Raw genomic sequence first — 11,579 nt, forward strand, 5'->3', positions numbered from 1 at the left:
TCTCTAGGTTTTTCTCTGCGCGAGCTGCACCAGGACAGCAATTCCTTACCCGAATGCACACAGCCAGTTGGCAGAACAGCTTCAAAGAAGGAAAGACATCTGTTCGGTTGTAAATGTCTTTACTACGAGACCAAAAGCGAGGGCTCAAGACCCAGGCAGTGTGGAGGCAGCCTTTCGATGCGCCCAGGCTGCTGCGTTCGGGTCCCGGCCATGCCAACTACAGCCGCGCCAGAGCTGTGGATGCGGAGGGAGAAACCGTGAGCCGGGACTGCAGGCTGGGGACACGTGCTCCCAGTCCAGCCAGCAAGGCGCAGGCAGGTGCGTGAGGGGGCGGCGTGCCGCGGTTCCCGCCTGGACACACTCTGCCGGCTGCCACGGCTCAGGCGTCAGGGCCACATGGACGGCCTCGGGTCGGCGGGAGCGCTGTGGTCACCGAGCCGGGGGTCAGCGGCATATGAGAGGAGACTCTAATACGGTCCCTTTTCTCCAAAGGGCATCTTGAAAAGCAAAGTAGACGATACGAAAACGAGAATACAAACCTGAACTAGGCAGGGGTGTCAAACTGTTTGCAAAGAAACAAGAAGGTGACTCAAATTAAGGAACTGTCTCGAAATGACTCCTGTGGACTTCCGGGCCTGGGACGGACGCCAGAGGTGTGACACAGTACAAGTTTAGAGAAAATGTGACTTTAGGCCAAACGCACATTCACAGAAAAGCAGCTGTTCACTCGGCAGCGGACAAGGCAGACTGTCTCTCGCTTAGTTCGGCAGTCTGGCTTGTTCTGCATTTAGCTTTAAGAAAACGGATGAAATTTCAAAATACAAAATTTGACACCAAATAGAAAGGTATTTGCAACTACGGGCAGTGGGGTTCAGGGACCTCCCTGGACAGAGCAGTCGGCACAGCGCAAGCGCCAGCAGGGAGGTTCTGGTGGGACCACACGTTTATTAACACGCCAGGGCGCTGGGCCGGGAAGGACCACGAGAAGCCAAATGCAGACACTCCAGGAAAAGCACGGAAACAGGTTCTAGAAGACGGAGTACCGGCCAAGACAGGGACAGCTAGCTTCCTTTGCCTTTTGTCTGTAGCTCCTATTGCCAGATGTCCACGACTCAGCTAGAGCATAGAATTCATTTGACTATTCTAATCGCGCTCAGATCCCTAAAGGTTCACAGCCCTGACCCTGCGGGGGCAGCAGAGCCGGCCTGTCCGACGCCCCGAATTCCCCGGTCTGCCTGTGACAGCGTCTAGAAGCCTATTTTGCCTCTGGTCATGGAATAGCCCAATTTAGCTTCGTTGTTAATGAAGGACATCAATCCCACGTAGGTCTCAATGAGGAGGGGACGCTCCAGGACCAGCACACCGTTGGCTTGCCCCGGCAAAGGACTCTCTTTCTGGGCTTTTTTGACAGCTTGGATTAACGTAGCTTTGAAGCTTTCCAACTTTAAAGAGAGAGAAAACAAGTTGCTGATCAGCGATCTACACCAGGAAGACGCCCACCCAGTTCTGCACCAGCCCCCTTCGCTGCCCCTGCGTGAGATGCCTTTCCGGCCACATCCTCATAGTCCTCAGCTCGCCTTCTTGATGTGGCTCTGTTTAGCCCCGTGCTCATGCGGACACGTGACGAGCCGCTCAGGGCCTTGCCCTCCACGCGTCACAGCAGATCTGCAGTCGGGACCCACCTAAGCCCTCTGCCACCTGCCAGGCCAGTAAGGAGGCCACAGTGCATGGCTGCCAAGTGGCGTCCAACTATGGCCTTACTGGGGCCCCAGGGCGTCCTCTGCTGGTGAACACAGACTGCCTGGAACCCCACTGGGCCCTCCTCCAAGGCGATGGCGGCCACAAGGGGCCAGGCTGTGCAGCCACTGACCAGGAACCACTAGCCACAGGGGCTATTTAACGTAAGCTGACACTTCTAAGGGTTAGAAGTCTGTTTCCTCAGCTTACTCCGACCGTTCACGTGCTCCACGGCCACGCGTGGCCACGGTGGTGAGCAGGGCAGCGTGAGAACGCTGCCATCGCAGCTGGGAAGCGCGGCTCCTGTGGTCTTACTTGGCACAGAGAGGCTGTCTTCTCATCCGCGCCGGCCATCGGGTGCTCTATGAACGTGGCGTAGGGCACATTGGTGGACCAGGGGTTCCATCTGTTTATGAAGGAAGGGCGGCTCTGCTTGTCCCACTGAATGCGGATCCCAAGACCTTCTCGCCTACGGAGAAGAAACGCAGAGCTCACTCAGCAGGCCCCAGTGCTCCCCGGCAGCCGGGTCAGGTGTGGGGAGTGACCCGGGGACGCCTCTCCACGGCCACAGACAAGACCTGCGGCGCTTCCAGCAGAGAAGAACTTCTGAGCTCCGGGAGTGACCGCGGTCACCAGTCAGCACGCGCCGCGCGCTCTGAACAGGACAGACCGAGGACTGGAGAAGCCGATCTTCCCACGATTACCGCAGGTTAACAGGCAAGACTCTGTGGGCCGGCCGAGCGCGTGAATGACACGCCGGCAACTTCAGGTCTCTGTGCCCAAGTTCTCGCTGCGAGCTGGCACCCTCGACAGGCACAGCTTCCCGTCCCCCAACCCAGGCTCTGCAGCAAGGCTCGAGGCGGACAGCCCAAGCCTCCCAACCCGCTGCAGTGTAGGCTCCGCGCGGTTCACAATCACTCCCTCCGGACACCGGCCACTAACTGCTCTCACGTGTAACTCGCGGGGACACCTGTACATGGACGTCACACGCGACCCTTTTCCTGTTAGAATTCAGCCAGAGCAGAGCCAGACGGGACCGGTCACCCCCTCCTGGCCCCATCCCAAGAACGCCAGGTCCGGTCTGCTCCGTTTCACCGCGAGCCTCCGCTCTCCTTCCAGCGCACCCGCGCCCGGAGCGCCGCGCCGCCCACCGCAGCCGGCCTGCGGCTCCCGCATCTGCAGACCCAAGCCCACCCGGGGGCGGCCGGGAAGCGGCGGCGCCGGGCGGCTCCGCGCGCGGACTTACTTGTTGAGCGACTTCGGGGGGAACTGGAACTCGCCGCAGGAGATGGTGTCCACCGCGCTCAAGGCCACGCGCACCACCTGCCGGCACTGAAGGCCGATGAAGTCGTACTTGCAGATGAGCAGTGCCTGGTCCGTGATGAGCACCAGCCGCTCCTTCTCGTTGTTCCAGTGGTCGACCCTGCGCGCACACGGCCCGTCACCGCGCGCCCCCGCCCCCGCGCCCCGGCCCCGCGCGCCCCAGCTCGCGCCCCGCTCACTCGGTCAGCAGCCACACGCCCTGGATGTCGCCGTCCTCCACCGGCCGCACCACCACGCCGATCTCCTCCACCGCCTGCTCGATGGTGCCGGGCTGCGCGGGAGCGGCGGTCACGCTCCGTCCGCCGCGGCCCCCGGCCCCTCCTGCGGCCCCCGCCCCGGCCCGGCCCCTCCCCGGGACGCCCGGCCCGCCTCACCCGGAACACGAAGTACTCCTTGACGCGGGCGCGGCGCGTGGGGTCGTGGACGCTGAGCGGCCACAGCGTCTGGCGCAGCGGCGTGCCCGCGCCCGGCCGCCCCCCGACCCCGCCGCCGCCGCCCGCGCCGACCTCCTCGCCGGCCGCCAGCACCGCCGTGGGGCTCGTGCCCGCCGAGTCCACCGAGTCCCGCAGCTGCAGCATGGCCAGGCCGGCCGCCGCCCCGGACCCCGACCCCGGACTCCGCACCACAGACCCCAGACCCTGCCGGAAGAGGCCGCAGTCCCGTCGCCGACGCTACCGCCCCCGGCCCCGCCCTGGCCCCGCCTCAGCGCCGGCCCCGCCCCGGCCCTCCCCCTGGTCACCGCTATTGGCTGAGCCCCGTCAGCCCCGCCTCAAACTCCGCCTCTTCCCGCCCCCTCCGGCCCCGGCAATTGGCTCTTCGCCAACCGTCTTCCGCGATTGGTCCTTCCCGCCGCCGGTTCACAATCGCTCCCGCCCCTCTCCGCGCCGGAAGCGCACGCCGCGCGCACGCCCATTTCCTCTTGACGCGGGGGGGGGGGGCCGGGGCTGGTTGCCAAGGAGACGCAGAGGGCGCTGTCGGAGTCCGGCGCCAGATACCCGCGGAGGGAGGCCTGCCCCCGCCCGCGCGCTCCGCCCGGCGTCACCGTCGTCGACGCGCCGCTCGCTGCGCAGTCTCCCTCCGCCCCCTCCGAGGCCCCGACCCCGCCCCCGCCCCGGGCCCGCAGCCACCGCCCCCCGCCCCCCGCCCCCCGCCTCCCTCCGACGCCCGCGTCGCTCGCGGTCCCAGCCCCGGGCGCGACCCGACGCCGGGAGGGGCCGAGGGTGTGGAGGCGCCGCCCACAAGGCCCGCACGGCCGGGCGCCCCGGGCGCCGAGCTATGGCGGGGCGCGGCCTTCCTGCGCCCGGCCGCTCGGGACCGCGCAGCAGCGGCCTCCCTGCGCCCAGGACGCGGGCCTCACGGAAGGGGACACGGAGGCACAGGCCACTTGTCACCGCCACTCAAGGGTCAGAGCAGGATTCGTGCCCCCAAGCGTCCCAGCCCCGCTCGTGTCCGCCAGACCCTAGAACTGCGTCTGTTCTTCCTGGGGTGACGGCCTCGGCCGGAGCGGGGCCACCCTAGGCTTCTGCCCTCCGGTGCCCCCACAAGCCCCAGGCCGTCTTCATCAGCGTCCCCTTCGGGGAACCCAGGGGCTGTGCCTCCAAAGCCTCACCCGGCGGGTCACTTGGGACTTCCGCTGCCTTGATGCGCCCCCCCCCCCCCAAGCTGTCTGCCTCCCCTGCTGTGTCCGTCCTGCAGCACCCAGGGCACGCTGCCATTCCCCAGGACTCCTCACTGCTTCCTTCCTTGCTTTGTCATCTGATAACCCACCTGCATGCCCGTGCCCACGTCCCGACCCTTGGGAGAGCTCGGGCGCTGGCCTCTGCGGATGCTGGCGCCTTGGGTTGATAGCCACCTTCAGAGTTCTTGAAGTTTCCCCAGCGCCCCGGGATGGCCACACGCCACTGTGTGCGCCCCAGGTTGGAGAGGGCTGGGGGCGGGCTGGGCCCTAGAGTGGAGGCCCTCCCAGGTGACCCACGATTCACGGGTGGCCCAACCTTCTGTTCCCCGGGACCTCCCCAAGGAAGGGGGCTGCAGGGATGCACACAGCAGGTCCTCGACGCCACTGACCGCGCCCCCTGGGATGTCCTCCTCTGCAGAGACTGGGGGCCCCCGAGTGTGGAGAGAACCTGCCTGGTGCGGTGGGAGGGCTCGGGTCCTGGATACCCCGCCCGAGACTGACATGAGGATCTGCGCTTGAATAAAGACAGCCGGGAGGAAGGGAGCAGGCCCAGAGCTGTCCATCGAGTACACGCTCAGGCCGGGGGAGCGGGCAGCCCAGAGGGGACACCTGCACTGGGCACTGGGGCTGGGGATTTTGGATTTTATGTTTCCAGAGGTTACGGGGCCCAGCCAGGGCAACGGAGGCTGTCTCCAGTCATCTGAGGGACTCCTCCTCCTGGTGGTGGCCGGGGGTGGGGGCAGTTTTTGGCCCTACAAGGTTCCTGCCAGAGCCACCAAGGCCGCCCCCCCGCCTCCCCCCAGGCTGAAACCGCGGTAGGAACATTATATAATGAAGCTGCGGGTCCCTGTGGGCTGGAAGGAAGCGTCCAGGCCCAGCACCTGCTTTCTGGGGCAGCCGGCCCCGGGGGTGGGAGACCATGAGGTCACTGCCTCCCGCTGCCTCCCCGCGGCTCCGGTCTAGTGGCCTGCTCTGTCCATACCGGAAGAGTTTACGTGGTTTGCTCCTTGGAAGAACACACAGATCTCACACGTGCCGAGTGGGTGTGCCAACCTGGGTAGCACGGTGCTTCCACCCGCTCAGGCCTGCTGAGGTCGGGTGGGACAGAGGCTCCTGCCTTCTCTTGACCCCGGGGCCCGTGACACCCTCTTTGGGCCCTGTCCCTGCGGAAGGGTGGCAGAGAGCCTCTCTTCTCTGGCAGCCGGAGCCGGGCGGAGCCTCTCTGACCAGTCGCTGTGGGGTGGGCTTAAATCAGGCCCCTGAGGGACTGAGCCGCTTGGGCCGATGCCCTCTGACCCCTTTCTTGGGTCCCCTCTCCGTACGGAGGGGAGTCCCAGCAGAGCCAGGGACCCGTCGGGGCTGGCAGCCGCGGGGTCGGGAGGCCCCCTGTCTGGGCCTCCTCTTACAGGGTCCTTACAGGACCCTGCAGGGTCCTGGCCCCTCTTACCTCTGTCCACGAGGACTGGCACAGTGAAGCTCTCTGTGCCTCAGTTTCCTTCTCTGTTGAGTGCGGGTTGGCCGTTCCTACTTCCGGTGGCTGCTGGGAGGCTGACGTGAGATGTCTGTGGTGTGTCCAGGCGCCCGCCGGGCCCGGGTTCGGAGCCACGTCAATGTCACCCGTTCCCCTTCTCCATGCTGGTCCCCCGTGCCGGTACCTGCGCAAATACGGCCTTCGCTCCCAACACGCATGCCCCCTTTTACGGAGGAGAAACAGTCCCAGACAGGTGGTCACTTTGCGAAGGCCACGCATCAGCCGAAGCTCAGAGCTCCTGCAGCTCCCAGCCCATGCTCCCGCCCCCCACAGTCTGCTCCCGTGCCAGGGGCTCCCTCGAGGGCAGGCAGGCAGGCGTCCTCCCGCTGTCACAGTGACAAAGCACTGGGTTCCCGGGACGCTGACCTCCAGGGGCATCTCCCCAGCGTAGGGGTTGGGAAGGGGAACCAAAGTCCAGGGGACGAGGCTGCCAGCGGGCAGGTGTTTCCCGTGGTGGGGGTGGGGGTGGACAACCAGCCCCCGAGGGCCCCGCCTGCCCTGGGTCTGAGTTCTGGCCCGTCTGTACGGACTTGGGGCTGACTGTGGACCCATCGCTTAACCTCCCGCCTCCCCTTCTCCTCTGGAAAGCAGGACTGACAAAACCTGGCTCACGGGTCGTCGTCCGGAGGCTTCCAGGAGCTGATGGGTGCAGAGGGGACCTGTCTGAACAGCCTCCGTAGCGTTTGTGCCCCAACGGCCCAGCCCGCGGAGGTGGCCGGCGAGCGCCGTGCAGGGCAGGGGAAGGCAGACAAGGGCCCGACCAGCCGCGGTGCAGGCAGAGGGAACCGGGACCCGGGACCCAGGGGTTGGGGTGCGCTTAGGGCGGGAGGACACGCTCTGCTCACAGACAAGGTGGAGAGAGGTGAGTCTCGGCAGGGACAGGACAAGCATCTTCTCCAGTGGGCGGGGCGTGCTGGCACTTCGGGTCAAGGCGCTGGGAGGAGCACGGGGCTGGTTAGATGCAAGCACGGGGGGCCCTGGACGGGGCCCTGGACCTTTCCCCTCTGCAGCCACCGGGCGTGGGAGAGACCAGCGGCTGGGCTGGACTAGAGAGCGGGCGATAGGCATGTCGCTGGGTCGCTGGGTCGCTGGGGTCCAGGACACGGGAGACGGGAGGGCAGGTCCCGTGAGGGAGTATTTGCCGAGGATGGCAAGGGGTGAGCCTTTTACCCCACCTGGGAGCGAACAGGGTAGGCTGCCAGAGGACAGGAGACCCTGGGTCACAGGGGACTGTCACAGGCAGGGCTGGGCGTTGCTGGCGTGGCCGGCGGGTCCTGAGGTGCCCAGCACTGTCAGAGCGGTGGTCCTTGAGGCTGCATTTCCAGTCTGGCTGGAGGCGGCTGCGGGTCTGACAGGGACTGGTGACCGGCAGGGCAGGTGTCACAGGACGGCATGGAGAGGACCTGACCGCGGGTTACCCTGGAGCTGGCCCCTCACGCGACCCTGTCATTGGGACACACGCTCTGCCCCCATTCCCACGGCCGGAGTCGCCTCCAGGGCCACAGCCTTGAGGTCTTGCGGTGGCGTTCGGGTCATCGCGGTGTGGTGACCGAGCCCGGGAAGGCCCCTGAGGAAACTTCAGCATCAGGAGGGTGAGGAGATCTCCTTGGCTTGGGGCCCAGGAGAAGCCTCGCAGGGTAGTCGCCCCTTCCAGAAACCGCCGCCCCGCCTTCTGCAGTGCCCGTCTCCTCCCGCTCTGCCTGCCCGGGAGACATGGGGGCACCGGAAGGGACAGGAGAGAGGCCCCGCGCGGGTGTTCTTGACCTCTGTATGGGGAGGGGGCCCGTCCGTGAGACGCCTGTGGGCCGCCTCGGGTTCCTGAGTGCAGGAGGCCCGGAGATCCGCCGTGGGTCCCACGCGCTGGGGAAGGGGTGCGGCCGGCGAGGGAGGCCTGTGGCTGTGCAGCAGACTGGCCTCCCCTGTGGGGGCTTTAGAGGGACAGGGAGGCCCAGCTAGAGGCTGAGGGTCAGGCCAGAAAGCTGGGCGGGGAGCAGAGGGGAGGCTGTGCGGGCACCCACCACGACGCCGGCAGCGCGGAGAACTCCACGCGCTCATTACGCTAGACTTCCAGGAGCAGAGAAGCAGACGCCGGGACCCCTAGAAAACAGCGTTCTCTCCGTCTCTTCAGGTTGTAAATCTCATCGTGTCCGAAACGGAGGCTCCCGGGGATAACTGGGGTGCTGCCCACCGTCGCCCGGCCCCGCAGGGGAAGGGGGCTTCGACCGCGCGGACCCCGCCTCGGAAGCCCCCTCGCCGGCCACGGCGGCTCAGGGGCAGAGACCGATCTGACACGTCTTCCCCACGAGCGCCAGGAAAAGCTTCCACCCCGAGAGCGGGCACCTGACTCCTTCTGTCTGCCCGAGACCGGCCGGACTCGGCGGCTCCGAGCACGAGTGACCCTGGGGCGTCCGTGTCTGTCCATGCGTCTCTGGATGTCTCCAGACAAGGGCTCCAGTGGGCAACGTTTCCCTGCGTCCGAGGCTGCTGCCCAAGTTTACCTGTAAAGGGGTTTTCTAAGCTACAGAAGTAGCTTTAATATCAATAACGTACGTATACGAAATTGCAAGTTTTCTTTTGTCTGGTAACAGGACAAAGTTTTCTTGGACTATTGGTCTTTCTCGATGGGATTGTGAAAGGTTTTTCCTTACCTTTGAGCTCATCCTGGGGCGCCTGGGGGCTCAGTGGGTGAAGCATCTGCCTTCGGCTCAGTCATGATCTCGGGGTCCTGGGATCCAGCCCCGGGACCCGCTCCCTGCTCGGCGGGGAGCCTGCTTCTCCCTCTCCCTCTGCCCCTCACCCTGCTCGTGCTCCCTCTCTCCCTCAAACAAATAAACAAAATCTTAAAAAAATAAAAATAAAAGCCTCTGAATTTATCTGCCAGGAAGACGGTTTCTGTGTTGTATCGGTCTGTGATTGCTCAAGAAAACGGAGTCTTCTCTAGCAGAAGAAAAGTTTAATAACTGTGTAACCTTTGACGCCTTTCATTATCGTTTGATTAAATGGTGTTGTTTCCCAGTGACCTCAGACCCCAAAAGTCAATTCTAAAAGAAGTCTTATTGACCATGAACTAAGTTTGGGGTTTTTGCCGAGATCCCTGGACCATCTCCAAAGATGTGTTCTCTCTCCTTTTCGCAGAGAGAGGTCACACTAATGAGGCCCACGGACATGCTGACTCCCCGGAAAGCACAGTCGAGCTAGAGGAGACACCGGACCTGTCGTGTGGAACGTTTCCATAAAATCCCCAAGAATCCACTGTGCCCCGGCAGAAAGGCAGCCGCGGCGACTTTAGGATGTGCGCCCCAGGCGCACTGCGCTCCGCCGGTCAGCGCCCGCCGCGCAGCCAGCTCTCAGCGCGTCTCGGGCCACCGCCTCCCCCGGGCTCTCTCCTCCGCACGCAGTCACGGCGTCTCTCTGCTGCTTTGCAGGAGTGTCTCTCTGCAAACGGGCTTCATCCTTGCGGAGACACCTGGAAGAGACCCCGGGGACGGCTCTGATAACTGCAGCCGTGTCTTCCCGTGCAGCCGGAACCGAGCTCTCTCCGGTGCCTCCCCAAGGCTCCCTGCCAGTCCCTCCCCATCCGCCTGTCCCTGCTCTCAGTCCCCACACTCCTGAAATGGGCGCATTTCATCGATGACACAGTGGTCATGGGAGACACTCTGTGGGCCTGGAGCGTCTGTGAGGGGGCGGGATGGACCGTGAACACATCCCCATGACGGACCACAAACATTCAGGGCCCAGGCACCCCCATAAAGTTTCGGGGACTTGTCTGGTGAGGTGACATGCACATGTCCCCAGAATCTGTGATGGAGAAGATGCCCTTGCCTTAAGAACAGGAAAGAGGTGCAGGGCTTGGGGGGGGGGGGACCTGGGGGCCTGGGAGGACTTTTATTCCCCACCTGCAGGCACTCTGTCCCTGATGCCGCCTGGGGAAGCAGGGGCACGTGTGCGAGTGCGGGGCCGACAGCGGCCTCGGGGAGAAACGCCTGGGGAGCTGGTTCGAGCTGTGGGCATCGTGGCAGCCGGGCTGCCTCGCACTCTGGCCGTCCGGGACTCCGGTGGGTATGGCTTGGGTGCCGTGGCCGAGACAACAGGGGGATCCCGAGGACTCTGACGGCCGCTCTGGAGGCGCACAGACCCCGCAGAGCACCAGCCCCGAGCGGTGCACACGGCGCTCCTCCAGGAGCCGCTCGCTAATGAACTTGCCTGCCCAGTGGGGGGAGGGGGCGAGACCATCTTCCAGCGGCCACCTCCGCCGTGGCGCAGAGCCCCACGCTGGCCACGTGGCATGCCAGTTCGCAGCAGCGGTGCGCCCGGTCCAGCAGCCCACGGTCCCCAGAAACACAGACACTATGAGGTCCTGGGGGAAGCCCGCAGCTGCTCCGGACACCCACGCTCCTGTCCCCGGGGTGGCCCCTGCAGCCTGTGGGGGGCCAGCGCCGCCTGGAGTGCAGGCAGTTCTGTCAAGGCCGTCCGTCCGTCCGTCCCCACGTCCATACGGCCTGTTGTTGCTGCTCTACCCAACACCGACCCCGTCTGGGTGGCAACAGGGACAGAACAAGCAGCCTGCGTGCCGGCGGGCCCCAGCCGTCAGCCCTGCGTGCCGGCGGGCTATTCTACAGGGACGGACCCCATGGCTCAGACAGTGGAAAGCCGAGGGGTGGTGATCCCGAATAAGCCTTTGCAGGGTCAGGATATGTGAAAAGACACGTGGGGTGGCCGGCCGGAGCCTTGCTGGTCCTCACTGTCTTCCCCGTCCTGGCTCCTCAGGACGATGGCGCCCCAGCTTGGGATGAGCCCCAGCAAGCGACGCCTCAGTGGATGCAGCAGCCGGGGCTGGGGGCCGTGGCAGCCCCCAGATGCCAAGGATGCTGGGTTGGCCTTGAAGTCCAGCGACCTGGTCAGTGCAGGCATGGCCGGTCCTATGTGTCCATGACCCGACTCAGGGCAATGCTGGAAGGGTCTGGGGCCATCGGCCAAAATCCCCAGCTCACAGGGGACCGGCACATGGACTGTATTGGCCGCTCCTCTGAGCGAGGGTTCCATATGCCCCGGCGCGTGCAGACGCCGCTCCGGCCCGACCCACGCTGTCCCGGCCCCACGTGAGCCAGGCTGCCCCCATCGGAGGAGCAGAGCACTGAGATGGTGATGGGGGTTCAAAGGCCATGACATGGGGGCTCCCCCTGCCCTATAACCCGCAGCAGCAGAGGTGGTGGACAGGAGAGATGGATGAGGAAAGCCGCAGATGAGGTGACTGACCAGTAATGTCACCTCGCTGGGACCACTGACGTACGACCCAGGTTTTAATACCTT

The 11,579-nt window shown here is 64.9% G+C and overlaps 1 protein-coding gene across 1 annotated transcript; it reads right to left on the reverse strand.

The window, feature by feature from the left end:
• Positions 1 to 921: 921 nt before the first annotated feature.
• Positions 922 to 3,737, reverse strand: TPRG1L (tumor protein p63 regulated 1 like). The gene is made up of 5 exons (XM_046005060.1): positions 3,435 to 3,737; positions 3,240 to 3,331; positions 2,984 to 3,160; positions 2,053 to 2,206; positions 922 to 1,442 (listed from the first exon to the last, which is right to left on the reverse strand). Exons 1-5 carry the CDS (start codon positions 3,636 to 3,638, stop codon positions 1,248 to 1,250), a joined length of 822 nt encoding a protein of 273 aa, XP_045861016.1. The 5' UTR covers positions 3,639 to 3,737; the 3' UTR covers positions 922 to 1,247.
• Positions 3,738 to 11,579: the final 7,842 nt, after the last annotated feature.

This window comes from Meles meles, chromosome 1 (genome assembly GCF_922984935.1).
Source record: "Meles meles chromosome 1, mMelMel3.1 paternal haplotype, whole genome shotgun sequence".
NCBI classification, from domain to species: Eukaryota; Metazoa; Chordata; class Mammalia; order Carnivora; family Mustelidae; genus Meles; species Meles meles.

Excerpts from the sequence above, each read along its gene's own strand:
- TPRG1L (XM_046005060.1), bottom strand. The coding sequence starts at position 3,638 with ATGCTGCAGCTGCGGGACTCGGTGGACTCGGCGGGCACGAGCCCCACG. Across the intron at positions 3,332-3,434 it reads AGGAGTACTTCGTGTTCCGG|CCCGGCACCATCGAGCAGGC; the intron begins GTGAGGCGGGCC and ends GCTCCCGCGCAG. Across the intron at positions 3,161-3,239 it reads GGCGTGTGGCTGCTGACCGA|GGTCGACCACTGGAACAACG; the intron begins GTGAGCGGGGCG and ends GTGTGCGCGCAG.